At 41.4% G+C, this 27,707-nt stretch overlaps 4 protein-coding genes across 6 annotated transcripts in view; 3 read left to right on the top strand and 1 right to left on the bottom strand.

The window, feature by feature from the left end:
* fancm (FA complementation group M) overlaps nt 1-16,272 on the bottom strand; it is a 39,223-nt gene extending 22,951 nt beyond the window's left edge. For both annotated transcript variants that reach the window (XR_011244776.1, XM_069536031.1), the window contains exons 1-4: nt 15,453-16,272; nt 15,016-15,188; nt 14,369-14,446; nt 14,104-14,262 (exon numbers count right to left, since the gene is read on the bottom strand). Coding sequence is in view for 1 of the 2 variants with exons in the window: in XM_069536031.1 (XP_069392132.1) it covers nt 14,104-14,262; nt 14,369-14,446; nt 15,016-15,188; nt 15,453-16,128 (1,086 nt within the window). In the remaining variant the exon portion in view is untranslated. The remainder of the gene's footprint in view (nt 1-14,103; nt 14,263-14,368; nt 14,447-15,015; nt 15,189-15,452) is intronic.
* On the top strand, nt 1,361-11,644 carry soul3 (heme-binding protein soul3). Its single transcript, XM_020084985.2, has 5 exons — nt 1,361-1,945; nt 7,130-7,224; nt 8,904-9,045; nt 9,203-9,386; nt 9,493-11,644. The coding sequence occupies exons 1-5, from the start codon at nt 1,702-1,704 to the stop codon at nt 9,662-9,664; spliced, it is 837 nt and encodes a 278-aa protein (XP_019940544.2). The 5' UTR covers nt 1,361-1,701; the 3' UTR covers nt 9,665-11,644.
* Nucleotides 16,273-16,405: 133 nt separating the features above from the next.
* Nucleotides 16,406-19,304, top strand: iqcc (IQ motif containing C). The gene is made up of 5 exons (XM_020084986.2): nt 16,406-16,538; nt 16,974-17,117; nt 17,200-17,527; nt 18,171-18,292; nt 19,074-19,304. The coding sequence occupies exons 1-5, from the start codon at nt 16,497-16,499 to the stop codon at nt 19,107-19,109; spliced, it is 672 nt and encodes a 223-aa protein (XP_019940545.1). The 5' UTR covers nt 16,406-16,496; the 3' UTR covers nt 19,110-19,304.
* Nucleotides 19,305-19,730: 426 nt separating this feature from the next.
* Nucleotides 19,731-27,707, top strand: dcdc2b (doublecortin domain containing 2B). Of its 2 annotated transcripts, none has more exons than XM_069536035.1 (14): nt 19,731-20,078; nt 20,300-20,597; nt 20,833-20,884; nt 23,139-23,209; nt 23,916-24,047; nt 24,124-24,258; nt 24,390-24,429; nt 24,678-24,743; nt 24,869-25,004; nt 25,111-25,220; nt 25,333-25,401; nt 25,792-25,860; nt 26,348-26,419; nt 26,514-27,707. In XM_069536035.1, the coding sequence occupies exons 2-14, from the start codon at nt 20,311-20,313 to the stop codon at nt 26,571-26,573; spliced, it is 1,299 nt and encodes a 432-aa protein (XP_069392136.1). In that variant the 5' UTR covers nt 19,731-20,078; nt 20,300-20,310; the 3' UTR covers nt 26,574-27,707. The 2 variants fall into 2 exon arrangements, with proteins under 2 accessions (XP_069392136.1, XP_069392135.1); XM_069536034.1 differs by having other exon boundaries at nt 19,732-20,078; nt 25,789-25,860.

Here is a 27,707-nt window from a genome sequence, read left to right as displayed (position 1 = left end):
TTAATTGATATCATCTTTAAATGTAAATGTAAATAAGAATAAAATGGCAACACTGTGAGTGTACTCAACTCACTAATTGTAATGGTGAGAAAAGGGTAAAAACAAGAGGAAGTAAAACGTTATGAAATCATTCAAATATTCGGTAAGATCAGCTGTTGACGAGAGAGATATGAAAGAGGATAAGGAGTTTACCACATGGATCTCCTCAGGGAGATTGTTCCCACTACGATTTATGAATTAATCATAGGAGAAACAACTAATCGTGAAAACAGAATTATAGCTGCTGTGGCACAATACAAAGGGGTCGGACACAAACAATAAGGTGTTCATTACTACTGGGCTCTTGTTATTGCTGCCATTTTGGCTCAGCCTGCTGAATGTCTGCCTCTGTACCAGGGTTATTATAGTTAACGAAAACTAAGACTAAAACTAGCAATGAAAAAATAATTTAGTTAACTGAAATAAAAATAAAAACGAAAATTACAAAAAAAACGAAAACTAAATAAAAACTACAATGAACAATGAAAAACTAACTAAAACTAAACTGAATTGCAGATAAATTCAGCTTCGTTTTTGTTGTCGTTTCGTTTTCTCCCTCGATTACTGCCTGTCCTGCAGGTGATGGTTAAAGAATGAAATTAAAGGACTTGATAAACCATATTTGGTGTCACACATTGTTTCATCCTTTTTCAGCTTCTACAAGTCAAGGCTTTCTCTTAATACCTGGAAAAACTAAAACTAAGACTAAAACTAAATAAAAACTAAACTGAAATTAGTCGATTCCTCAAAATAAAAACTAAACTAAAACTAAAAAAATCACTTGTTGAACTAACTAAAACTAAACTGAAATAAAAAGCAAACTGAAAAACTAAATAAAAATAAAAACTATTGAAAATTTCAAAACTATAACAACCTTGCTCTGTACCTGGATGGTGTTGATGGTGATGGAGGTATTGATGGAGGGGTATTGATGGAGGTGGTGGGGGTGTAGGTGAAGAAGGTGGGGGGATTGATGGAGGTGGAGGTGGTGGGGGTATAGGTGGAGGTGATGGGGTATATAGGTGGAGGTGGTGGGGGTATTGATGGAGGTGGAAGTATGGAGGAGGTGGGGGTATTGATGGAGGTTGTGGTGGTATAGGTGGAGGTGGTGAAGGTGATGGAGGTATTGATGGAAGTGGTGGGGGTATAGGTGGAGGTGGTGGGGGTATTGATGGAGGTTGTGGTGGTGGGGGTATTGATGGAGGTGGAAGTATGGAGGAGGTGGGGGTACTGATGGAGGAGCATAGACTGTAGTGGAGGAGCAGGGGAGGAGCGGGGGAGGCCGCAGCGTCACGTGCTCCGCCCTCCCCTCCTATAAAGATCGCAGGCACCTCCGGCTGCAGCCGCCCGAGCGACGAGCTGCCCCGCGCAGGCGAGGGGAGTCGACCTCTTGTTGTTCGGTTAGTTTTCAAACGCCTCTAAAGTCCCGCGGCAGGAGGAGCATGGCTCGCTCGGGTTGAACACAACGCGGCGAAGGCGAACATGGCTGAACAGGTCGGGGACAGCGTCGCTCAGCCCGCTTGCTTGACCAGAACGTAACGGTTGCGCGACCGACGTCCGCAAAAACAAGAGCGTGAATCCAGCTCACGCGCTGGGTAGTTTTTTTTTTAGCCAAGTGTTTTGAAGTTTGAGGCTCAGTTCGTGTTCGTCTCACGGGTGAGAATGGACCGAGGTGGCTGCCAGATGAGCGGCGGCGGTGGAGGCGGCGGCGGCAGTGTGGCTGACGGGCCCGACCGAGGCGGGATGATCTCCCTGGAGGACCTGGAGTCTTTCTCCGAGGACCAGCTGTCAGACTCGCACAGCCTGGAGGACGACGCGGAGGTCATGGAGGAGGACGAGAATTCGGACCGGCTGCTGCAATACTGGCAGGACATAGCCAGGGGACACCAAGTGGACGTTTCTCAAGGTAAAGAAACAAAACAACAACAACAAGCTAAACACGGACGAAGTGGTTAGCCTGCTAACGTAGCTAACAGGAGGTGTCACATGTAATCCCAGCTTTCTTCTTTGAGATATTATCACACCGACACTGAATAAAGTGACTGTAAAAAACAAACACCGAGCTTCTGACTGGGCTTTGTGCTGCTTTAGCTCCTCAAAGCACACCACCGTACACACTGACCTAGATTCCAGCGAGGGACACGGCGAGACTGTCTCCAGTCAGGTCAACACATCCAGGGAGTAACAGGCTTCCGCGTATTTCTACTTTACAACTGCGAGCTTATTCATGTACTGAACACGAGGCGACAACTTCCGAGCACACAGACAGAAAATGACCTGAAGCATCTACACAGGCTGTAATTTAAAGAGTCGCACAATAACCACAAGGTACACAAGCTGTAAATACATTATTACAAAGGTGTGCACAGTCAGGTTAGTCTGCAGAGCTGTGCTGTACTCTCTCAGGTAGTGGTTCCATATTTTTACAACAACAAAGATGTTAGTTTCTTTGGCTCACTTTTAGAAATAGGGGTTTTATTGTCAGTTGCATGTACTTTTTGGAACCTCAAGTAGAATAGGTCTCTGTCCTGGAAAACACTGTTGCACAGAAAGTATGAGATCACAAGTGCATTGTGGGACATGCGTTGAGTTTGCATGTGAGCTAGAATTTCACTCGTGAGATACAATTCTCAAATAGAACAGCACAGTATCAGAGACATTATGATATTACAGTAGTACTATTACTGTAGAAGTATAGGAAATCTCTCCCCCCAGCCATAACTGCCCTTCATGTTTTAATTCATGTTTTTTTAAACATATTGAGATACAATATCTCTTCGAGCAGCATTGAAAGAAAAAAGAGCTTAAAATATAAATACATGCAGGGGATAATTACAACCAAAAACTACTGAAACACAGGGAGCAAATTAGAAACAACACATACATAGAAGCATATTTAAATTGTTTGCTTAAACAAATTACACAAAATAGAAAGCATTCAAGCAATGACATGGTCTCTGAAAAGATTTATAAACATGCCAAGAGACGGCTGAAGATTCAGACTGCAAGTATAGAATCAACAATCAAATTTGATTTAACAAACCAAGTTTCGAGTTCTATTTCTAGTATGTATATTCAAGGTTTCACAACATGAACCTCTTTTTCTGATCAATCCAGAGTGCCCTGACGTGATGCCCTCAGCTTATCCCACCAGATCACTTGAACACATGTGCGATGAACACTTTTTGAGCTTAATACAGGACAATAACACCATCATTGGCGTTAGCACAGATCTACAATGTGTAAGGTAACATTGACTGAAAGATTGAAACTCACCCTCCCATGATGGCGGGCTCTGTTTGACTACCTTTGGGATAACGTTGGTTTGTTTCCTTCAGTCTAGGGCTGCAGCTTCAGGGGCTGAATGAGGTTCAGCTGGATGAGGTTTTAGGGCTGGTTTTAGGGCTGGATGAGGTTTTTGTTATTTTTAATTAACTGGATTTGTAACTTCAAAAGGTTAAATTGTTGCTCTGGGAGCTGTTCGCAGATCTGATTACTACATTATCTAAAATATTTTTAAAAAACTAGAAAGGTGGATCAGTCTGTGCTTGATCTACTCATTCATGTGGATGACACAGGGATCACTAAGGAATGCAAAGATATTTAGCGTGATGTATGCTCCATACACACCTATGTCACTGTGAAGACGGTGGTGTGTGTGTCAGAGTGCATGTGTGTTCTATTAATTGCAGGCTGACTGGAATGTGGTAAGGGCTTCACAACTGCTTTTGAAACTCTGAACGGAAAAGAAAAGATGGCCACTAGTCTGGTCCAGCGTCTGATTTCAGCATGCTGTTGAGCCTCAGGCGTCACTGTCTCTCTATTTCCACTTCAGACAACAGTTTTATTTGAAGTGTTTTTTAAAGCAATAAACAGTAAATCTTTATCCTGAAACTACAAAAACAAGAGCAGAGCTGATTCGCTCACTGATATTTTAAAGTCTGGAACCATTCCAGCATTTTCTCTGCAAACTTTTTGACAAAAATACTTCCAAAGTATCTGAACTCAAATGTAGATTTTCTTTCACTCAAAGATCGATTTTGTTTGACGGTTAACTTCAGTAGTATGACTTCACCACACTAATCCGGACGTTGTGCACAGCTGGAGTCTGCATCAGCAGTTGTTTTGACTCTGGAACCTTCCTTATCTAATTAGTGACTGCTTATCACAGATCTCAGGCACACAGACCTGGACAATGGACCCATTGAGATAAGCTAAGCCTCCACAGTTTAATTTGCTATCCACATCAATAAAATACAGTTTTTAAAACACATGTAGATATTAGATTAGTCACATATTACAAAGAAAATCAATATCAAAGCCTAATTTATCAGTTCAACATAAATGTTAATTGTAATAGCCATGGTTCTCCATCCTTTTTTGGCTCACCTTAACATGAAGCACGATCCAAATGTAACCTCGGTCACTAGTTTACATGTCAAAGAATAACTGTTGCTTCAATAATTCCTGAAATTGTTTGGTTTTAATACTTTTTAGATGTTTGAAATAAAAAATATTTTTTAAATGTGAAGACATCTGTTTGTTATTCTCTCCTATCAAATATAGGCGGGGTAATCTATCTGGTATTGGAAGTCCAGCTCTGCCCAATGGGATCTCACTAACACACACTGACACACCCCCCGCCCTCAGACCACAGCACTAATTAATATCTTAGTATAAAATCACTTGCTGGGGCTTTGTCACTCAGTGGGGGGGATTAGCTACCTCGCCTGAACTGGCACTGAGGTTGCTGCCGTTAAGTCCTGTGCCACAATACTGTAACTCTGGACGGGGACCTGGGCTACAGTAAACTCCCTAATTGGGATGCAGTCAGGTGGAGCTGCAAGCTGCTGATGCATGGTGCTGTGTGAGCTGCATTAACAACTTCTTTTTACAGTCATATACTTTATAACACCACCTTTGTTCATTTGGTATCCACGGCAACAAGTATCGTCATGACAGCAAATCAAAGGACACTTAAAAGCCACCGCTACTATATTTGACTCTTGAGGTGCAAACTATTGGTACTGTATGAAAAGTCCTCAGCAGATTACGATTTCCATGCCCTCTCATTTAAGCTGTTTATTGGAAACAAAGACGATTTTATTTGCTGGGGATATCCACAATGGTTCTTTGTAAAGTAAAAGGAGGTCAAAGGAGCAGATATCAACTGATGTGGGGGCATAAAGGCCTCGTAGCTTGAAAACGAGATGGAATTCACCGCTCCAAAAATTCAGGCCAAGAGTGCTCACAAATGTTTTATTTTAATTTCACATCAGTGAACACCAAATGTACACTTGATGCACCAAACTGACCTTGGCTAACTAATACGTGCCTCAGTACACCATAGAAACGACAGACAAATTAAAGAGCTGTATCCTCATGTCAAATGACAAACACAACTCGGCTGCATGCTGATCCTGATCCATTTTGTCCTTGTGTTTGAGACATTAATTCAAAAGATGTCACTGCATGGAGCTCGTCTACACAGCAATGTATTTAAAGTTGGTACGTGGGGGTGTATGTGTTAATTGACAGCTCTTAAATAATTTCCTACTTCCACACACTTTTCTAACTGTTGTGCATAACACTGCATGACATGACACAATTTCACACATAAAAAAAAAGCCACAAATTAAATACACACTCATCACGTATTGTGGAGAGTTCACCAATGCGTCGTTTTTAGAAATATAATTTTATCGATATAAAACAGATCAGTGGAACAGGATCCAGACTGTAAGGTTACGTGGCTTCAGGCCTGTATTGATTTGAAAGCCCAGGTACAAAAACAAGTGCATGTGTCAACTTGGGCGTGCTGACCGTTCTGAGCACTAAGCTGCTCTCGGGGTGCTGCTTGCTCATGCATGTGCAGTAAGTGCCTGCGACTTTGTCAATCTCAGTGAAGGTAAACGCACGCTAACAAGAACCTAATGTTTTACTGTACAAGCTTATTTAACCACCCTGAGAAACTCCCTCAATCAATAGTTTGCACTGCAACCTTGATTTAATGAGATGCTGCCAAGCAAATTCAGATAAACACCCTCGCACCACAACTCTCAGCTTGTGATCAAAATATTGATAACCCAAACACCACAGATTCCTCTGTGCCAGATGTCCTCCATTTTATTGAGCTCACACTGTGATTGAATTGGGTTTACCTTGAGTGCCCTGTGTTTTTCAGTTCAACAACAGGACAGATTGCTGGTGTTTCATGTTATTTAATCGAAAACTCCTCTAAATGCCTTGTGGTTGGAGAATGAGCTACATTGCAGAAAAAATTAAATACAGCACAGCTATGACTGGCTGCTGCTGTGGTACCACTCTGTTAATGCCAGTCTATATCTGGCCTTGGGCAGCTTTTTTCAGTGTTCACTCCATCAGCTTTAATAAACATTACTCTCTGCTACATCCTGGAACAGTGCTCTGCCCAACCATCTGGCAGCCTTTTCTCACACAAACTACAGACCTCACCTGCCAGCAGATTACTGGAAGTGAGGGTGTTTAGACTAGAGATGTGGGACTCCAAGTGTACTGTACATATCATGTGAGTGGGACTGAGTTGTATGGGACTAAAAGCAATGTTCTGAAAACATGTGAAAACTGTGCGAGAGGTGGGGCATAGCTTTTGCTTTAATACATGAGCATGTCTTAATATTCAAGCCCAAAAAACCCAGTTTCTTTAATTATTTCGTGGGAAATAGGTGAAAATGTAAAAAAAATTCTTGCAACGTTAAAGAAGGTGGGGAAAAAAATCCTGGTTACGTACCCACCAAAATTTAAAAGGGAATTTTCTGACCCATCAAGTGTCGTGAAAATCTGTGAAATCTGTGTGTGAGGTAACAGAGAGGCATAATTGCATTGTCGTCATGTCTGAAAACATCTGCTCTCACTCTCCCGCTGCCATTCATAACAAATGGTTTTGGCTGCCCTAGTCAAACACAAACACATCATGATGTCAGTAAACAGACAAAGACACAGAGTATTTTTTCACATCGAGAATAGAAATGCTTTTTTTTCACATCAACAATCCTTTCTTTTTGTCCCATAGCTTAAACTGACCAAGTACTGGTTGTCTCTCTGTCGACAGACATGGCAGAACCCATTCAGCAGCTGACCAGCAACAATGACGGACGCAGCACCAGAGAACACATCCCATTCACTCTGCTCGCACGGAGAGAAAAGGTATCTGACTTTTACTGCTTTACCCGTGACAGGTTAATTGTCTACTCCGCACAATTTGTACACATTGTCATGTTCTATATGGAAAGAAAAAAGATCAGACAACTATACTTGCACTCAGGGCTAGATCTGCAAATTAAGCCCTTGCATAAAAAGCCAATCTTTGAAGAGCAGGAGTTGAAAACCTTCATCTCCCTGACTAGAATACTAGAACAATCAACTGCTGGATGTAAGAAGCTCTCGGCAATGCATTATATCCAAAATGCAGTAGCCCATTAAATCAACTTTGAGCTACATGAGTCAAACAGTGTACAGAAATAATGTTATGAGATTAAATATTTTTCCCACTCGTTTTTCTGCCATTCCAGTTAAATTTGATTGAACTTGGTGTTGGTTTGTTTTACGTCGTACACATACATGAAATAGATCAGGCCTCTTGATTAGAACATTAGAACAAGGACATGACCTGCATCTGTCAGCCCAAGATCAACACAGAAGTCCTCTGTCTGTGCATGGCTCAGCTATTTATTTTTGACAAGATGGTCATGTGACTCAACACAAAGCCTTTAAAACTCCTTAGGGGACTGTATAAATAAAGAGGGCTAATTGGTTTAACTTGAGTTAATTAGTTCATTAAAAGTTGGATGGACACCCCAGTAGAAAGGACAATCATGGCACTCTATTCTTAGAGCGGGTCTCAGTGCTTTGTAAATGGAAAGGCACGTGATTGGTAAATGGTACAGAAACAGTGGGTCATACACCTGAGCTGCAGTTGTCACAATGCATGGGAAAAATAACCGAATAAAGCACATAGCAAAATACTTCTATGCTAATACTATTCATATATCATCATTTTATGTACACACCTACAGTATATAATATCAATATCACAGTGCGGACTGTTGACCAACAAAATGTTCACGTTATTCAGTAGAATATCCTCAGTACGTAAAACTTGCTACTGTCAATACTTAAAACCAGATTTTAAAAACGGGAACAATTTTACAGAAATACACGTCCTAATAACATTACACCACTTGTGTAATTCATTTTGTACAAATAGAGTTTGGTCAATCTGTGGGGAAACTCACACATATATGGCAAGTCACTTCCTGAATATGCTCAAAAGTCACAATTTGCCAACTTCCATAGTCACACTTTCACAATCTTATTATTTAGCCGAGAGAGACCACCATCATATTTTCAATTTGGTGAAAATGGCAGTAGAGGAGGGAGGATATGTAATTGGGAAATACGCTGGGCATAATTAGCATGTTGATGTGCAAAGGAACATTTGCTAAGAAGTAAAATTTTCAACATAGGTGAGAAAGCTTTGGTTGGGCAACAATCACAGGTACCTGTTGAAATTGTTATTTCCAGTGAGTGCACAACAGCCAACAGTTTATTTTTGAGAAGACAAATTAAGACTCCGTCATTAAGCCTTTTGAATATGCACTGGATGCAGGGTACTACATTTGAGTGTGCTACTACTTGAAGGATCTGTTATTTTATTTGCCAATTAGTCAGAACATCTGATGGCATTTACAAAACACATTCTCTTCTTAGAACAGAACAATTTGCAAAATGTTACAGTAAACCTGTTTCATAAAGATACTTAATTCAAATCAACCCAGTTTTCATCAAGTGTTTACGTTGTAACTGTATCATTTGTACCTTTTCAGTGCGGAAAACTGCTCTACGAGAAACGGCACTATGAAAAGGGTCAATGGGCTTGTATAACAATGCGTGAGGACACTTACGAACAGAGCATCTGTTATGGTTTTATGAGGATAATGAGATACATCTGCAAGGAGAATTCTGTAGGTAAGTCCATGACCAAGGGACTGTTCAACTCATGCAATCAGCGTCCGGCCTTTTGAATCCTAGCTTTCCTGTTTACATTTATGTACATTACAAAACCAACACTTTTTCAAGCCATCTCCAATAATTATAAATAACAGCTGCTATTTTCTTCATATAGGCAACTACCTGGGCATGACGCTCCCCATCGTGACGATAGTACGCACAAATGAGAACCACTCTGTGATCTCCCATGGCGTCACCGTGGCATACTACCTTCCTGTTGAGCATCAGGCCCAGCCCCCACAACCTACTGACAGCGAGATCATCATAGAGAACTGGCCCACCACTGTGGTGTTCACAAGGTCAGCAAAGAGTGAAATAAAAATGACCAGTCCCTCCTCATGTTAATCAGCTATGACATGTAAATGGGGTGAGAATTAAGGGTTAGCTTGTGTTCTTTGCTTCCAGGCCCTTCACTGGTCCCACCAATGAAGTGACCATCATTGAACAGATCAACGCTATGGCAGAGGTGCTAGACTCTCCCAGCGTGTGTGTCAATGACTCATTCATTGTGGCCGGCTACACCAACCCTGCTCACAGCGACCGTCAAAATGAGATCTGGTTCCTTGAGCGACGCTGAGGGACGGGCGACGTAGCAGCATCCTTGTATCTGTGACCTTGAGCCTAATAAAGACTCCTTCAACACTGCCCCAACCCAGCTACAGCCTCAGGTGCAAAATCCCCTCTGTAATCAGCCACTGCTACGTGAAACCACCACCAGCCCATCACACCCCTCAGCATTTCAGTCTTGATTAAAAAAAACAAACAACTCATACATTACTCAAACCTCAGTGAATTTTCATTCACGTTCATTTAGCTATATCCTTATCTTACCTCTAACAGCTGAACAAAACCACTGCCATTCACTCATGGACACAACCCAACCGCTTAGGTGAAGTGTAGCGTTATTCTCCCGCTCTCACACCGAGATGACCAGAACCTTTCCTGAGCACAGCGTTCTCTCGTTAAAGTCGTTTTAACAGTTTTAACTCTTAGCACTCCGGGACATAGTAACCATCGAGTCAGAAAGATGTAACAGCAGCAGGTCTTTATGCAGCCTTATTACTCCCCCCTTTCTACGATGTCTTGTCATGTGGGCTGAAGTTCAATTCAAACTGTTTCTCTGTCGTTCTCAAGCTTTCTGAATTGATTTCAACCCTGACACTATTGATCCACTACAGACATAAACTGACTACACTCTGTGATGCCAATCACACTGCATATTTTTGCTTTAACAATAAGTGCAATACTTACCAGACAACCAGCAACAACAAGCCAGTAACAACAGTTCCTGAGCCGCTGACGTGTTCAGTCGCAGGTATTGTGGGTGGGGAACAGTAGCGCAACACAACCTGACAAACAACATCCAATCCAGAACCAGTGGATTAAACCAGAGATACACTATACACACAATAAGGAGACAACAATGTAGACGACGAACACACGTGAATGTAACGTGGTCATGTGTGTTAGTGCATGAATGTATAGCTACAGGGAGAGAGGGTGAGGACAAACAGAACACTTCTAGAAACCAAACGCTGAAAAACTCACTGATCCTACTGCTGAATGACAATCATAGAGTACTTATTATATGTACATTCTTTTCTTCAGAGAAAACAATGTAACGAAACCAATGCATTCCTCATGGTTCAAGGCACATTCACACACAGGAATAAGTATGTACCTCTTTATCATGCTCTTTCTATTGCTACTCTGTGTCAATGTTAGTGAGTATGCATTCACTACTGTATCGCAAACGCCACTGCTTCTGAGTAGGAACAGCGTAACAAAGAAAATTAGAGCACAAAGAAATACCTCTACTGTGATTATACTCTTATTACATAGACAGCAATTGAATTCTGTTCTTAGTTCAAGCTGTATTTAATGTTCTATCACCAGTATAAGAAGTCAAAATGAAAGATGTATGTTTAGCTTTGCTATGTTTGAAATAAAACATACCAGTACCATGCAAAAAACCAAGCAAAGCATCAACCCAACTCCACCTACTACACGGTAATATAGGAATGTTTCTGCTTCGGAAATTAATTTACTGCTTGGGTGCAAGTAAAATAAAACTGGAAGTCAATTACATCCAAATCACAACTGCGAGCATTTCAAAAAAAAAAAGAGAAAAAGAAATATTATAAAAATGTGTCAAATAAATCTGCTCAAATTGAGAGAAATCATGTTTTTATCTAATTTAAACCACAGAAGTGTACATTGACAGAGAAGAAAGTTTATACTGGAGTTGAGAAGGTTTCTCATTCTTTTAAAGTCCAAAACAGAAGAATTTATTTTTGATGTACTGATCATGACTGACTATGTCACTCTCCGTAGTGTGCAAACACTTACAAAGCCATGATACATGTAGGTTTGTTTTGCTTTTAAGAGCCTGGTTATATGGGAACATCAACTGTAAGGATGTAATTTGTTTTCCCTTTTTTGCTTTTTTTAGTGTTTTGCAAACGTGTGCAGTACTGTGAACGTTCAAGTGCAACAACAAGAGCTACTGTGGTTTTCTTTGTTCAATAAAATGTGCTTGTCTCCTGTCTTTCGAAAATCTACTGTGATCCTGGATTTTATTGGATTTATTTACACAACACATGTTCTGAACAATGCCGGTGGCATTGCTCCTAAAAACAAGCGGTTTCAGCTTCAAACTCTTTACCTTCTGGGGTCGAAGAGCATTTATTAAATACGTCTTCTTAAATTTGTCTTTTACAGGCGCTTGCTTATAACATGATACAATACCCATGTTTTTTTAATCCTTCTTTTCAGGACAATCAAAACTTTGTCTATACTGAGGCTCAAATTTGACTCTCTAGTAAAAAAAAAAAATAGACTTTTACTCAATTAAAAATTAGTTTCCCAAAGCCCTAGTCCTTTGCGTAAAGCAGCCTGCAAGTTTCACAGTAAAAATAAAGAGCAAACCCATAAAAAGAAACAAACAAAAAAAACCTCCAGCAACACATTATACTATATATATATATATATATATATATATATATATATATACACACACACACACAATGTATATATTTTTTAGGGTTTGGGTGCTTGTGACTGGCTCGCAGTGATGCCTTTTCACAGAGAAAGTGTACTTAATCTACATCATTCGTGTGCAACAAGTGGAAAACATTTTATTGTTATTAAAAAAACAATTTTTGAATGAATATGATCATGAGTATGATTTGATTATAATCATAAAGATAATGCTTTAAACTAGCAGATTTGAGATTAATAAAGGTTTTAATTATGTACAATAGCTTGTTCTATGAATATTTCTATCTATATATTATGACCCCCAAATAGTACATGAATATAAAATACATTTTATAAAAACCCTTTTTTAGTAGAAGTGTTGTCATTGACGCTATTTTCACCAAACATAAAAAGGACTGAGATAAAATGGTTGTGTTTCAGACCGATCCGTGTGTAGGGATGGGATCTAATGTGTCAACCAATAAGGGGACACACCCTCCTTTGTTCAGAGACATGTTGTGCTACCCATGTCACAAGAAGAGCCAGTGCTCAATTACTGGAGCACAGAAACATGAGGACCTCTCATGATCAACACACACACTCTCTACAGTGGTGCTCATTGTACAGGACATTGTATACAGTGTCTGATGAAGAGACTAGAGGACAACAGAAGGAAATAATTAGCATTAATATAGTACGTATGTGTTAAAACATGTTTTGTTTCGATACACGTGGATACAGCTACCTTAAGCTCCAAGTTACAACATCTGTTTCCATTACAACACAGCACGGTGTTAAATGAATGATACCTCAGTACATGGTGGACACATTTGACCTAGTTGCAGGTAGAATACATTTTCTCCTTCCCGATATCAACTTTGACTAGATTTGCGTAGTTGACCCGGGATTTAAGGTATCAGCAGTATCTGAGGCTTTTCAAATGTTGGTATTGGTATATGTCTAGTTGCTCACTGACATTACAAGCATTTTCTATCAAATCTCAATCTACGCTCAATCAAAAGCACAATGTTGAGGCTTCTTAAGTGGTTTCACGCGCAGATACTGGTTCCTCTATATTGGCTGTAATAAAATGGGCCACAAACTGGAGGAAAAACACACATCTAATCCCAAATAACCTCTCTGCATGAATGGCTCATTTTTCCAATTTTCTCAACGATCATTAATTTCCACCTGAATAACGACAGTAATGCTCATTTTACACCTGAGCACTGCGTTATATCTGTGTTGTGAGCTGTCTGGTGGAATTAAGGGAGGGCAGAGAGACATGAAGGTTAACGAGCAGGGCGCAGACACCTTCCAGTCTGGAGGTAACATGAAGAGAAGGTGTAAAAACGAAAACACAGAGTGACCGCCGAGTAAAAGGACGAGCTCCGACTATTATTACAAAACCATCCGAGAGGAATCAGACAGGGGGGAAGAATGTAAAGCAGGTCTAAACTCTCAAATGCAGGCGTCACATTCCAGCTGTCCAACCAATAGAGACAGATTCAAAATGTAGCTGCACGTTTATGGTCTACCCCTGGAGGAGGGAGAGAGAGGGAGAGAGAGGGAGAGAGAGGGAGAGAGAGGGAGAGAGGGAGGGAGAGAGAGGGAGAGAGAGGGAGAGAGGGAGGGAGAGAGAGAGAGAGAGACTGCAGGGTCCATTAATAATCCAGAACGTCTAATAACACAGACAGCCACAACACCAAGTGTAACAGGACGTCGGTACAAGACAAATCAATTCATTGGGATTAACTGACCCAGTTCACAGTATATGACCAAATAATTGAGAGGAAAGACGTGTAAAACAGGGAAAAGGATTTTTCAGAGCAGAAGCCAGCAAACACTAACCACACGGTGGCAGCACAGCACCAAAAAACTTCTTAACAGGGGAACGTCTGAATCATGGAGTTTACTCAAGGCTTGAATATGAATTCTTGCTGTTTCTTGGCACTATCTTCTCTAAACTCGGACTGATACGTCAGGTGTTTTTTTATTTTATTTTTCTACATCTGAGGCTTCAAGGTGCGGGCCTACCTGAAGGTAGCGTGCCTGCTGAGCAGAGAGGGCCTGTCCCAACGGAACCACCACTTTCTCCACGCTGCGCTGGTGGGAGTGGGCCCGGATGTCGGGGCTTTCCTCCGAACGCAGCTCGATGTGGGAGATGAGCAAATTAGAGATCACCGACTGCACCGACTGCAGGGATGGAAGAAAAGAGGAATGGTGAAGTCAATACTTTGTAAATTATTTTTTACAGCACATTAGACCAGAGAGACAAAAAATAACTGTAGATTCTAGTTACCTTTGCATCTCCCCCTGGAGTTGCGCTCAGGGCCAGGATGCGGAATTGCACAGTCTGGCTGCCGAGCTGTCTGATCACCTGAGTGTCAGAGAGAAGAGTGAGTAGAGGACATTCCCAGCATCCTTTATAAATAGACAGAAGATTTAATAATCTAAGTGTTCGAATGCAAACAAAGTGAAGATAATTAGCATCTTTGGGTTTTGATCTTAGCACTGTGTCATGGCATGAAGGTTCCTCCTTGAGAACCTGGCTCGGTCTGGGTCTTTTCTGTGAGGAGTTTGCATGCTCTCCCCATTTCTGCCTGGATTTTCACCAGCTTTCTCCCACAAGTTAACATATTAAGGTTAGGTTTATTGTAGGCTGCAGCTTCCCCACTGTGAAAATCAGGATATTAAGAAGTAAAGATAATTGATGGGTTATTAAAATCTGCTCCATGAGTCTGACTTCAGCCTCCACAGATGTTTGACAACATTTAAAGTTCAAGAGTGTTGTTTACTTGATGAAGAACTATCACTTCAAAACTAGTTTATTGCAGGTTCACTATGAGGATTGGCCTTTGAGAGTAAAATACAACAATAATATAGTCAGCACTGACATGAAAGTATACAGAAAGAAAAGCTGTGCTCATCAGTGGAAAGTGTGTGTACCTGACAGTAAGCGTGGTTGCCCAGCGCCTTGTGGGCTTCATCGATCACCACACACTTGACCTGCTGAGCTGGGCAGGTGCCTCTGGACAAATCGTTCACCATCACCTGAGGGGTGAGGAAGAAGACGCGCTTGGACCTCCACACCTCCTGTCTCTGCTTTGCTGCTGTGCTGCCTGTGAGTAGGAAGAGCTTGTCCTGTTAGTATTACCTTAAAGGGGTAGTTCATCCAAAAATGAAAATTCACTCATGATCTACTCACCACTATGCTGATGGAGGTGAAGTGTTTCAGTCCACAAAACACTTTTGGAGTTTCAGGGGTAAACAGTGAAATAGTGAAACTTCAAATGTGTTTTGGGGACTCGAACACTTCACCTTCACTTAGGTGAACTATCCCTTTAAAGGTGATTTTTGTCACATGTTATACATATAAATTCTACCTGTCAGCTCAGCCATGTGGGTCTGAGGGGTCCCCATCACTTTATAACAGGCTTCGATCTGCTGCGCCACCAGGGGTTTGGTGGGGGCCATGAACACGATCTTCCCCGATGGATACCAGCGGTAGAAGTTGTACATGACCACAGAGGCTATGAAGGTTTTTCCCAGACCGGTGGGCAGACACACCAGTGTGTTGTGGAACAGAGCCGCCTCTGAGATCTTCAGCTGGTACTCCCTGATGGGGTAGTTGGTGGGGTAGATCCACACTTTAGCCGAGGAGCTGTCAAAGCCGGGGAGGTCCGGGTATGTCTGCCCAGCTGATGGGGCTGGAGACCGGGCACTGACCTCTGCTCCTGCAGGGTTGTCATCTCGGGGACAGTTCGCACTGTCAAGTCTCTTTTCAGCTTCGTAGACAGCAACCACCATGAGATCATCATCGTCATCTTCATCTCCACAGGGCTCCTCTGTCCTCGCTGAGTGTGAGGACCCCTGACCTATCTCAGTCCACAGGGGGTTAGGAGGAGGAAGTGTTGCGGGTACCTGAGCAGAGTTGCTCGGGGTTGTCCTGCGCCGTCCAGCGGCTCTCTCGCCATCTTGCCTCGGTGGAGCGGATTTGTTTCGGGGCACGGCGGAGCCCCACGTCTGGAACAGAGTCCTCTGGTTTGAACCGCCGCTCATGTTTTCTAACTTGAGGCATAAAACTTAAAACTTAAAGCGACACGTGACGCGCAGCAACATCACAGACCGACTATACAACAAACCAGGGGTCACTTCCGCTAATTGTTTTCCAAAATAAAGCACCACGTACATGACGACAGTCCTATCCAGGCGTCATTTCGGTCAATTAGATACAGGTTTTATCGTAAATCTGTAATTTAACCGTGTACACGGTGGAAGAATTAGCTAAATACTCAACCGGTTCACGCGCGTGGTTAAATTCCACAAAGACGTGCTTTTATTTTTTTGATTTGACACCGGAACTAAATCAGAAGTTTGACTTCTTCTCCCGCTTTCCGTAGTACGCGTTCCTCCTCGTTACCATAGCAATGGAGAGGAGGAAGTGGGAGAAGACACTCACACATTTTCAGGTAATAACGTCAACTACGTAAAATAATTCACCTGCTTTAAAGTCGTAAACCATCGAGTTTCATCTTTGAACCTGCAGACATCTTGCTGCACCTAGCTACTTAAGCTAGCATGCGAAAGCAGCTGCTGGTGTTAGCTCCAGTTTTAGCATCAGGTTTCTGTAGTTATCAATCGTCAATCGATCATTTCTGTACAGCGCATATTCACAACACAACACCCGGGGGGAAACTTAGAAACCTCAGAGAGTCTCAATCACCATCAAGATCCACGTAGTTATGTATGTTCATATGTAGTTTGTGATTCCTCTATGTTGCATGTAGTTCACGATAAGCACGGGTGCTTTTGCCCAAGTGAAGTTGCAAACGTTTAAATAAAGTTACTTGAATTGAATAGAATTCGCTTTACTGATACGTACTCTCCCCTGCTCTTCTCTTTAGGCGCGTGCACGTGGATACCTGGTGAGACAGGAAGTAGGTCGTGCACGTGAAGACTTTGAGGACATAGTGAAAGAGATTGATGGAGGTCTGAAGCACCTGCAGTGGAGGAGCTCGGTTATCCCCATCCCTCACTTCACAGACGCTGTAAGTAACATTTTATGATGAGAGGGGCATTAATCAGCTTTTTGATGAGTGTCTCATACTATCAATGTCCGTGTATCATCAGGACGACCCGTTTCTACGACCTAGAAGTGATGCCAGCGAGGGTTCAGATCCAGGACTAGATGTCTGCACCTGTCCTCTGAGATCTACAGCAGCACCATCGCAGGACAGAGAGGAAGATCTCCTTTCGCAGAAGATAGAGGCTGAGAAAGATGAGTCAGGGACCAAAGGCCAAGCCCATCTCCCCAGTGACTGTGATGGAGATGTGGAGGGCCCTGGACAAAGGGAGCAGGAGGGAGATAAACATGGAGAGGCAGGGGAGAGCATAGGAGACTCCACCACCCTCTGGAGCAGTTTGGAGCTGGATGTGAACCACAGTCACTGTCAGCAGGGTGAGAGTTGGGCACATATTACTATTGATCACTGCTTGTTTTGTGTCTATTAATTGTTTTACAGGTTTCAGAAATCATTTCATTTATCAAGCCTGTCTGTCATTAAGAGGAGACACAATTTGGTGCCTTGTACATCATTATTTTCATAATCTTATAACATATTAAAATGTGTGAGGAAAAAGCATATCACAGTTTTCAAGAGCTCAATGGGATGTCTACATATTGCCAACAGAACATAAACCAAAGATATGCAATGTACAAAGATATAAAAGTGAAAAGCTCAAAACTTTTATTTTTTTAGAAACTAGAAAAAGTGAAAAAAAGTCTATTGACTAATAAATTGATAAAGTTTCAACACAAATCTTGTGTAAGCACTGGAAAAATAGATGTTGTTTACTTTGCAGTAGATGAGTCAGTGAAATGTCTACAGTTTTTAATGGCCTCAAGAAAATTGACCAAACAAGCGAAAAAGTATTGTCAACAAGTTAGGACGTCTCAGCATAATGTGATGTTTTTCGGTTTTTAAGTGGGGAGAAAAAAACCATAATGACCATAATCATTAACTTTATGTTATGATTAGTTTCACATCTGGTTTTGTGAGAAGACCTTACCAGTCATTTTGAATTTCCCATCTCCTGTTCAGGTCCCCGGCAGTACTGCTTGGCTCAGGATGTGCCACAGACACCGCAGGCCCTGCGTCTCCATAGAAACACGCTGACCATGGAGCTGGTCTGGCTTCAACAGGCCATTGAAAGCAGGAAAAAGGTGAGACGGAGAAAGGGAGAGATGTAGTGTTTCCTTACGGTCATTCAGCAGTGGCAGTCTCCTGCTGAAAGAAAATTGCCTCGACTGTGCAAGACAGAATTTATTCAGTGGCCCCAGAAGATAAGTCAGTACAAAAGGTCGAAGAAGTAGCATTAATTTGGTTAATACTTTCCCCAGTGTGTGCGTTCACAAACTGTCGGGTTGCCGCATGTCCTCTCTCCTCATTCCCCCACTGACATGCACTAACTTTACACCATCAATAATCAGAAGTTATTAGAACCCGCACAGGACTTGATTCGCTCTGGAGTTTATCAAATACTTATTTAAACACAAAGACATTTATTGAAAGCTACATTTGGAGTTGCTTGTCGATGTATGTAATGATTTGAACTGTAAACTCCAAAGCCTATATAGATTTGTGGTCATGCATTTTGAGTGTTTTGCTCACCCATCTATAACTTAACAGAACACAAATGTTTGTTTTTTTTGTTTAGCTTTATTTCAGACTCAATTTATTAATCTTTTTCCAAATAAATTACAAATTACAGAAGAAAATATAGAAATCATCACACTCATCAACTCAATCATCAACAAATCCATAGGGCTTAGAAACTGATTTCCGAGAACAAGATGAGTATAGTCATAGTTAGTGTCCTTATGATCACATTTTTTGAATCAGTTAATCAAAGCAAAAATATATACATTTAGTCCTCAACACAGCACAAAAGGTGGGGACTTTACGGTTTAATGATCATCTTCCCTTCTTCTTTTTCTCCTCCAGTACTTATCACTGAAGGACAGACTGACCATATCCTGACAGCACAAGTCATCTGTATGAACTTCAGAATATGGGACAATAGGCCTGACATCTGTCCATCAACAGAAGTCACTCTGACATCAACATTAAACTGTTTTTACAATTATTTGAAGAAATGATCTCAGTTTGTCATGTGCTTGATGAAACATGTTTGTTGTGAATGTAAAAAAATAAATAAATGTATTTTTTTTTAAATGTTTCTCTTTGGTGTTTTTATTTGTTTTGTTGTCAGTGCACTAGTTTCTCTTATATTGTCCTCGTAGCATGCATTGCGAGAGGGTGAGGTAGTTAACTATTGTGTAGGAAGAAGCTCTATTGAAAGGAGCTCATGGGAGGATCTGTGGCTCTAAACTAGTTTGTGTTGAGTCTCAGAGAAGCTCAAATTTCCCATGTGGACGGTCGGCTCCAATGAATGAGCGCCTCACTCATCACAGGGCGTTCATTCACACCAGAGTCTCCTGTTAAACTGCTGTTGTCATATGCTATTAGTGTCACTAAGGGTTAAAAATATATCACAAAATGCCCTTTCCTCCAAAAAAAGCCTTATTTTTATTGTTATAACTAAAAAGGCTTCTGAGCAGTTTTCAAAATAAAAGTAATGGCTCTGTCACCTCCTGGTTCTTGCTCCTGCTTGTTAATGCTGATGTCCATGATATATTCTTATTGAAGTGAGCTTACAACGCAGCCACCCACCCATTCTCCCCTCCTCTATCTGTGTCTTTTGTTGTGGTTGCTGCCGATGGTTTGACCCGCAAAGCCAGTCATTGCTGGCCACGCTGCCATAGCAACCAGGAAATACTCACCACCATCAGTGGAGTAGTGAGTGAGTGTCTGTTAGAGGGAACAGCGGCGAGCAGAACGTGGTGAGTGGGAGTCCAGACACACCACAACAACCGGAGGGGACAGATTTTCACCTTTGCCTGCTATCCTGCAATCTCCCTGCCTCATCTACCACCTTCATCTTCACTGGTTTGTGACTGACTGAGCCGCGCTTGTACGGATCAGAGATCATGTGTTTGTATTGATGTGTGGTTGATGAACAAGTGTGACCCAAAAACAAATGAGTGTGAGTGTAACTGATGTGTGGTAATGGTCAATGAATGCAACTCTGGAAATGACTTAATAATCATGTGTGTGAACTCAAAAATACTAAGCAGCCTTAAATGTGTGTGTGTGTGTTTGTGTCACAGCTGCCTCAGAGATGGCTGGCAGCTCTGCAGCCACCACAGCCCTCCTGCCTCCCGTGAAGAACGTGGTGGTGTACAGGAATGGTGACCCCTTCTACAGTGGACGGAGGTTTGTGGTCAACCAGCGACAAGTGGGAAGCATGGAGGCTTTTCTGAACGAGGTGACCCAGAACATAGGTGCCCAGCTTGCCATTAGGACCCTGTACACCCCGAGGCAGGGCCACAGGGTCGAAGACCTCCAGGACCTTCGGACGGGAGCCCAGTACGTCGCTGCTGGATTTGAGAGGTTCAAGAAACTGGAGTGAGTACTGACACCAAGGCAATTTCCTGTATGTGCAAACATACTTGGCAAATAAAAGAATTCTGATTCTGATTCTGATTCTGAAGACATTGACACAGCTGATATTGGAGGTCATTAGGGTGTTCAGTTTCTCCAGTAGAAAGTGTGCAGTCTTTAAACCAGAGGTTTTGTTGTTTGGAAAAGAGATGAAGTATTGTTGTGGTCTTTTCTTTATATCTGTTGTTTTCATGCACAGCTACCTGAACGTAGGAGCAAAAAAACAGCCTGCCACCCGTGAAGAACCCCAGGTAGGTTTTTATTTTCTCATATGGGCCACAGTCGATCACTCATTAATCCCAGTCTAACCAGGAGGAATGCACCACCGGGCTGCACTGTGCTCATATCATGACGATTCATTTGAACGCCTGCCAAGTCAAATATAGAATTGACTGCAGGATTTTCCATTATGGAGAAAAGTTCATAATTGCCTGTAAACGTGACAACACGTTGTTGTGTTGGTGTTTCTGTGTGGTAGATGTTCTTTGTGCGTGTTCATAGGTCACTCTTTGCTCGTCACGCCCCCCTGATGTCAGAGGCTGTCATGTGAATTAGCATTAATAATAGGCTAAAGATTGTTCTGTCCACGGTGGCCTTTCAAACCTCTTATGTGAAATTAAACCAAGAAATTACAGTCGGATATCGTCAGAGATCAGATCCCAGAGATTATCAGTGGTTGATTAAACCCACCGACACACACTCAAAGATATCAGTCCCACAAATGTGCCTGATTTCTTTCATTAATATGCATGAATTATTCCCTGAGAAAATGGTGAGAATGTCAAAAAATCTCATGAAAGTGATGAATTTGGACTCATGGCACTCAGAGTGCATACCTCTGCATAACAGTCCCCTTAAATTCAATCTACCTGCAACAAGGTGCACACACTGTTTCCATCAGTTCCCTAAATGGGCCTGATTTCAAGAGTCATGAATTATTCACAGGGAAATTGGTGAAAATGACTTCGCAACAACATCTCACAATGTTAAAGAAAGTCAATCCATTCATTGTCTTCCCCTTATCCGGGCTCAGGTTGCAGAGGTAGCTGGCCAGGAACAATACCCAAGACGTTCCTCTAACTTGCCACATTTCTCAGCACTTCCTGGGGCATCCCCTGGCGTTCCTAGGATAGATTGGATATGTAGTTAAAAACAAATTCCTGAATAAATCTGGAATCATGCCGAAATGTAATGGGTTCTTAGACCTTACACTAAGTTTCACAGAAATCCATTTTGTAGTTTTTGCGTAATCCTGCTGACAAACATACAAACCAACCAAGAAACTAAAATAGCACTTAGTAGAGCGCATTTATCCACCAAGGCCCAACATGAAACCACATTAAAACTCACTAAATCCAGATTTCTATTTGGATCTGCATTATCAAGATCCATGAATTATTTTCTGTGAAAACATGGAAAAATGATGAAAAAAATCACCAGTGTATCCGGATCTGCAAAAAAAATGTAATGGGTAGTCAGGTGCCCACGCCTGCATGCACAACATTTGATGGAAATCAGTTGAGTAGTTTTTGAGTTATCCTGCTTATAATCAAACAAACCAATCAACCAACAAACACCTGGACAAGGGCAAAAGCCTAACATTCTTTCTGGAGGAAATGATGAGGATGTAGCATTACAGGAGTAAGCTCTCTTAAAATTCAAATTGATTTCAAAGCAACACACACAAGAACACACTCAGAGCCACTCATGCCCACAAGTGCTCGCTTTGTATTCTGACCAGCTGGCAGCAACGCCCGCCTGGTTCTTCAGACGCAGATTGTGTTCTCAGTCTTAAGCCGTCAGTGTTACTTTTCTGCAGAACATAAAAGAGTACAGAGTAATTGTGTGTGCCTTGGGTGTCTGCCATGTGGAAAGCAGATTTGTTTTATCTGGAGTCCAGGGGTTTTAAAGTCTTACATGCCTGCGTTGCGGTTGCTGTGGAGCAATGCAGCAGGAAGCGTGTCCGTATAAGTGAGCGTCTGATCCTGCCGGCGAAACAAAGAGTTAATGCTTCCGGACAATGTTATCAGGCCGCATGCATGTCTGGGCAGGCCTCTCTGCTCAGAGACACTGTAAATGCATTAAGTGTCTGCCCCTTCAAAGCAAAAACAATAAGGGAAGATTATCAATGACGAGTTTTGCTCTGAGTTAATTTGTTCCAGCTATTCTGGCTAAGCAGACACGGATATTGGCAGCAGATTTCATTGATATGAGACAACGTTTCGAGCGGAGCCTGAGAGGATCAGATACGCTTTGTTAAAGTCTCATTGCAGAAGTGACTGCATGACGTCAGTTTCCATGGCTGCAGCTTTCGTGCTGACATGAGCAGAATAGTTAGTCAGTCATTACACTTTTGGGTTAAGTGATTTTGCAGTGATGGACGTTCGGTGTAATTGATGTGCAGGACATGGATGATGTAAATCTAATGAGGGAATGTTCAATATTGCTGAGGAAATTACAACATTATGATGTTGAGCTGTACCATGCATCTGATTTCGCCTCCAGGTTAAAGCAGCCCAGAGGCCAAATGTTTCAGCTAAATGGAGGAAGTTTATAGCTGTGCCCTGCATTATACAGTGAGTTGGACAAACACACACATAATGATCATTAGCACACCTCAGACTGACTGTCTTTACAGGTTCAAAGTTTTTAAAGTAGCATTTCCAAGTTTAGTGGAAGATGCATCATAAAATTCAAATGACCTGATGGTAGTGATAGAGAAAAGGTCTGAGGGTCACCATTGTTTATATAGATCATCCTTCAGGGAACATGAATACAAGAAACAAGAATACAAGATTTCATGGCAATTCATATAATAGTTGTCAAGATATTTATCTCAGATTCACAAATGTCAACCCCATGGTGGAACTAAAGGAAAAGCCAGAGGCTCAACCAACAAAGTCATAACCTGCCATCCTCTGAGGACCATGAATGTGTCAGGTAACTGACCCAGGGATGAACAAGTCAGCAGATCAAAGTCACTGGATTTATCCCCTGTAGAGTATGGATACCCAACCTGAGCCTGTAGGGGCCAATCGGGAATAACATTGGTGACCATCCGACCTTTCCTTTAGCGCCATCATTAGCTCATGTTTGGCTGGACTTTCATGACTAAAACAGAACGATAGATTTTGCTCCCTATATCTTGCAAACTGAAATAACAATTGGAAGACATCTCATTGTGGCCAATACAGACATGAAGAATTACAGTGAGCAAAAACTCTTCCTGTGTCCTGTTTTCAAAGAACAACTGAAAACTTCTGCTTTGATGCTTGTGTTCAGTGTTTTCCGTAATGGAGATATCCTGTGTCCGCCATTTCGGTTCATCATTCCTCGGAGCATGCAGCAGGATCTGGAGCAGGTCCTGAGTCTAGTCACAGAGAAGGTCTGTCTGCGAACAGGAGCCGTGCGCAGGTCTGTGACACTGACAGATATATAAATATACGCCTGTAGAAATGCAATAAATAAAAGCTTTCTACTGCTTGTTTAGGTTGTGTTCTTTGGAGGGAGTGACTGTGACCTCAGCTGGGGAGCTGGAGACCGGCCATTGCTACGTTGCCGTGGGAACTGAGAAGTTTAAGAAACTTCCATATGTTGAGCTGCTGGTTTCAAAAGCTGCAGACAGGTATTGTTATGCAGGGTCCACTCTATGAGTCCTTGTAAGCATTTATGTTTATGTGAATCATTGTATACGAATATGAACAAAAAGATAATATGTACTCTTATCTCTTACTTTTTTCACACTTCATTTTGTAGATATTACCCAGGAAAGAGAAGACTGATGAGACGAGCTGAGGTAAAGTGAATAAATACTATAAAGCACTTAACTTATATATTATTTTTATTGTAATTATATTTTCTTTGAACCGTCTTTTAATATTTTTACAACAATTGTCTATTCATTTTTATAATTTAATTTGTTTTAAATTGTGTAATGTGAAGCACATTGTTGTCTGAATTTTGAAAACTGCCCATTAATAAAGATTATTTCTTAAAATACAGTCTATGCAATATGTTTGTATGCATATTATATTTTTCTTTCAGAACAGGAAAGCAGGAAGTGGTCCAGCAGACCAGTACAGCGACTCTGCTCTCCTTGACTCCCCTGAAGTAAAAACAATTAAATCCTTCTGTGTATTGCATTGACACCAGAGGATCTATATCGGGACTGTTAATTGGTTTGGTGTATATGAATACACAAGTGAGGAGGCCTTTTTTTTATGTGTAATACTCAGTCAGATGGTCGGAGGGTGAAGTCAACAGGAGATGAAGCTGCACCTCCGCAAGCTACAGAGCAGAGGAGCAGGAGACAGGGAGCAGATGAGATGTCTGCATTCTTTGCCAGGCCGGTGAAGATCCGCAAGAACAGAGGTCAGACAAGACTACCGCCAAGTTATGGCCCCATCTTAACTAAATATATAGTTTCCATATTGAAAATAAGTATAAAATGAGTCATATCGATGTCTGTCTATCACAGTCCAGCCCAGCATCTTTAAAAGAGCAGCACGGAAGAGGAGAGAGGAGGTGCGAGGAGCTGAGGAGGTGCAGGAGGATGAGAATACAGCTACAGAGCTTCCTGTTGACCAGGTTAACATTCATATCTGTGTGCTGCAGTTAAAAGATAGAAAATATTGCACAAGGGAAAAAATGTAACACTGAAAGATGTGAACAAAAATCTATCCCTCGTGTCCTTCCACAGAGAGTGGCAGAAATAGTGGAGGATGAAGAACTGAGCCACACAGACGGTCCTCTACACAGCACACAGCAGGTTAGCATCAAGTAGTAATTTTCATTTTGCTCAAAATCACTGTTTTTTACAATCATTCACTCTCAATAATAGTGTGGGGCAATTTTTTGACACAGTTATAATTTAGAAAATGATCAATTCCATGAGATGGACTCATGATGATGGAGAATTTGTGCAATTGTGCTATTGCTAGATTATATTTGCAGCGTTCATATTTGATAACAATATTTGACATATTTTCATCTTTAAATGGAAAAGCAAAAAACCTCAAAGAGAGCACCCACACAAACAGAATGGAGAACAGGTGCAATATGTACAAGTTGGTAGTTACGTTTGCAGGACACACTTAATGAACAGGTTCAGGTAACTTATTCTGTGTAAATATACAATATATATTTTTTCCTCAAGAAGACAGAGTCATCTCAACAAAATGGTGTAGAAGTGACAGAGAACTGGAGGGAGAAGTCTGCTGAAATACAGGTACACAGAGAAGCACACACTTGAAGCAACCATCATGCCACTCAGTGGAGGGCATAGTCCCCTTGAATTCAATTGCACCAAATTGCACACACTCATAGATATTACTCCTCTAAATATGTCTGATTCCTTTTCCTGGGAAATCTCTCACAATGTTAAAAATAAATGAAAGACAAATCCTTTGATCTGCCCCTTTGTCCACATCCACCTCAAATTTGAATGGATCCTTCTTTGCACATGGTCCGTCCTTCCAACTAACTAACAAAGGGACAGGTGCTGAATATAACTGCTGTGGCAGAGGTTATAATAAACTGCTTATATTTATTTGTACACGGACACAAAAAGTCAGCAGGCACTGTGTATTTCGTTTCTCTGATGTATTGTGTGTTACGGTTCTCTTGTTGTACCTTGTACTTGTGAAGCACTTTGGCCAACCAAGTTGTTTTAAATGTGCTATGTAAATAAAATTGACATTGACATTGACATAAAGGAACCTGAGCTGAAGCGCACACCTCCCAGACCCTCATCATCCACTTCTCAGGGAAAGAACAGGGAAGAAAAGGCAAGTTTACCCACCTCACAACGTAATCACATGACATCACCACGACCAGGTCGAGTGAAGATGCATTCACTGTTTTAATGAATTGTTCTAACAGGTTAACCCACAGGATGTCCCATCAAACACAGCAGAACAGAAACACCATGGGGACAACTAGTGAATGAGGAGCATGGAGGATTCAAGGTCACGTCAGCATAACGCCCCCTGAACCACAGCAGATAACCAGGCAATGACTGCTTCTACAGGACCTATGCAGCTGAATGAATGTTATAGTTGGTAGTTCTTAAACTGTGGTGATGAGCCCAGTAACAATAATTTGTTGTTTTGTTTTAGAAAACTCAAAGACAAGAATGTGACTTTGCTCAGACATAATTAGAACAAACGCAACAGGAAGTGGAGACAATATCAGAAACTCTTGTACAATACATTTGCAAATGATCAAACAGTGAAATCATAGACTGTAAATAACGATGGATGTCACATCTCTATTTCCTCCTACTATCCACAAATGAAGCTATGAACGCTGCCATCTTGTGCATTTGAAGGCAGAATGTGCAGTTGTGATCGGAGGATAGAGGTAGCAAGGTCCAACTCAACCAGCTGTCAGCCATGTTGTTTTTATAGCATCAAATAACTATTTAAAACCAAACTTACCATTATAACGTGCACTCGAACTGTAATGATAGAAACCATCTAACATATTTCAGTATTTCGATAGTTTTTTTTTTCCGGATGCCAGATTTTTGACCTGTACTCCAGCCAGCCACCAGGTGGCGATTGAGACGCTTTGGCTTTACTTCAGGGGAGCAGTCATGTCGTCCCTCTTCATATTCAGGTATTTTATTATCATGTAACTATCTGACTTTATGTTTTGATCTAATCTTAAATAATGAATTAAATTGTCGTCTCCAGAGCCACATTATTCTCATGGCTCATAAAAAAGTTAACATCATAAACTTCACCTGGGTTGTATTTGTTGCAGGGATTCAATTTGATTGCATTATATTGTAGAGAGTAAATGATATTGTGTCCACAATGTTTTACAGGGATAATTCTGATGCAGATGTGAGTAGATGGCATTCATTTACGATGTGTACATAAGAAACAATATTTTGTGACATTTGAAGTCTAACTGTGTCTGATTTGTGAAGAACAAACATGAAAATGATGTTTTGCTAACATTTTTTTTAAAATTCAGCTAAATGACAAGCTGAGTAGATGCAACAAAGTCATCTGTACAGTGCTCTGTGTCAATTTAAAAACACTGTGAAAATAAAAACATATTAAGATA

Source organism: Paralichthys olivaceus, chromosome 12, assembly GCF_024713975.1.
Source record: "Paralichthys olivaceus isolate ysfri-2021 chromosome 12, ASM2471397v2, whole genome shotgun sequence".
Lineage (NCBI taxonomy): Eukaryota > Metazoa > Chordata > Actinopteri > Pleuronectiformes > Paralichthyidae > Paralichthys > Paralichthys olivaceus.
This window is presented reverse-complemented; position numbering and strand designations above follow the sequence as displayed.

Bases quoted from the DNA above. Each gene is read 5' to 3' on its own strand.
- soul3 (XM_020084985.2), top strand. From the start codon at position 1,702: ATGGACCGAGGTGGCTGCCAGATGAGCGGCGGCGGTGGAGGCGGCGGC. The intron at 1,946-7,129 runs GTAAAGAAACAA...CTCTGTCGACAG, and splicing joins CCAAGTGGACGTTTCTCAAG to ACATGGCAGAACCCATTCAG. The intron at 7,225-8,903 runs GTATCTGACTTT...GTACCTTTTCAG, and splicing joins TGCTCGCACGGAGAGAAAAG to TGCGGAAAACTGCTCTACGA.
- iqcc (XM_020084986.2), top strand. From the start codon at position 16,497: ATGGAGAGGAGGAAGTGGGAGAAGACACTCACACATTTTCAG. The intron at 17,118-17,199 runs GTAAGTAACATT...GTGTATCATCAG, and splicing joins TCCCTCACTTCACAGACGCT to GACGACCCGTTTCTACGACC. The intron at 18,293-19,073 runs GTGAGACGGAGA...TTTCTCCTCCAG, and splicing joins CCATTGAAAGCAGGAAAAAG to TACTTATCACTGAAGGACAG.
- dcdc2b (XM_069536034.1), top strand. From the start codon at position 20,311: ATGGCTGGCAGCTCTGCAGCCACCACAGCCCTCCTGCCTCCCGTGAAG. The intron at 25,005-25,110 runs GTCAGACAAGAC...TGTCTATCACAG, and splicing joins GAAGATCCGCAAGAACAGAG to TCCAGCCCAGCATCTTTAAA. The intron at 25,402-25,788 runs GTTAGCATCAAG...TTTTTCCTCAAG, and splicing joins CTCTACACAGCACACAGCAG to AAGACAGAGTCATCTCAACA.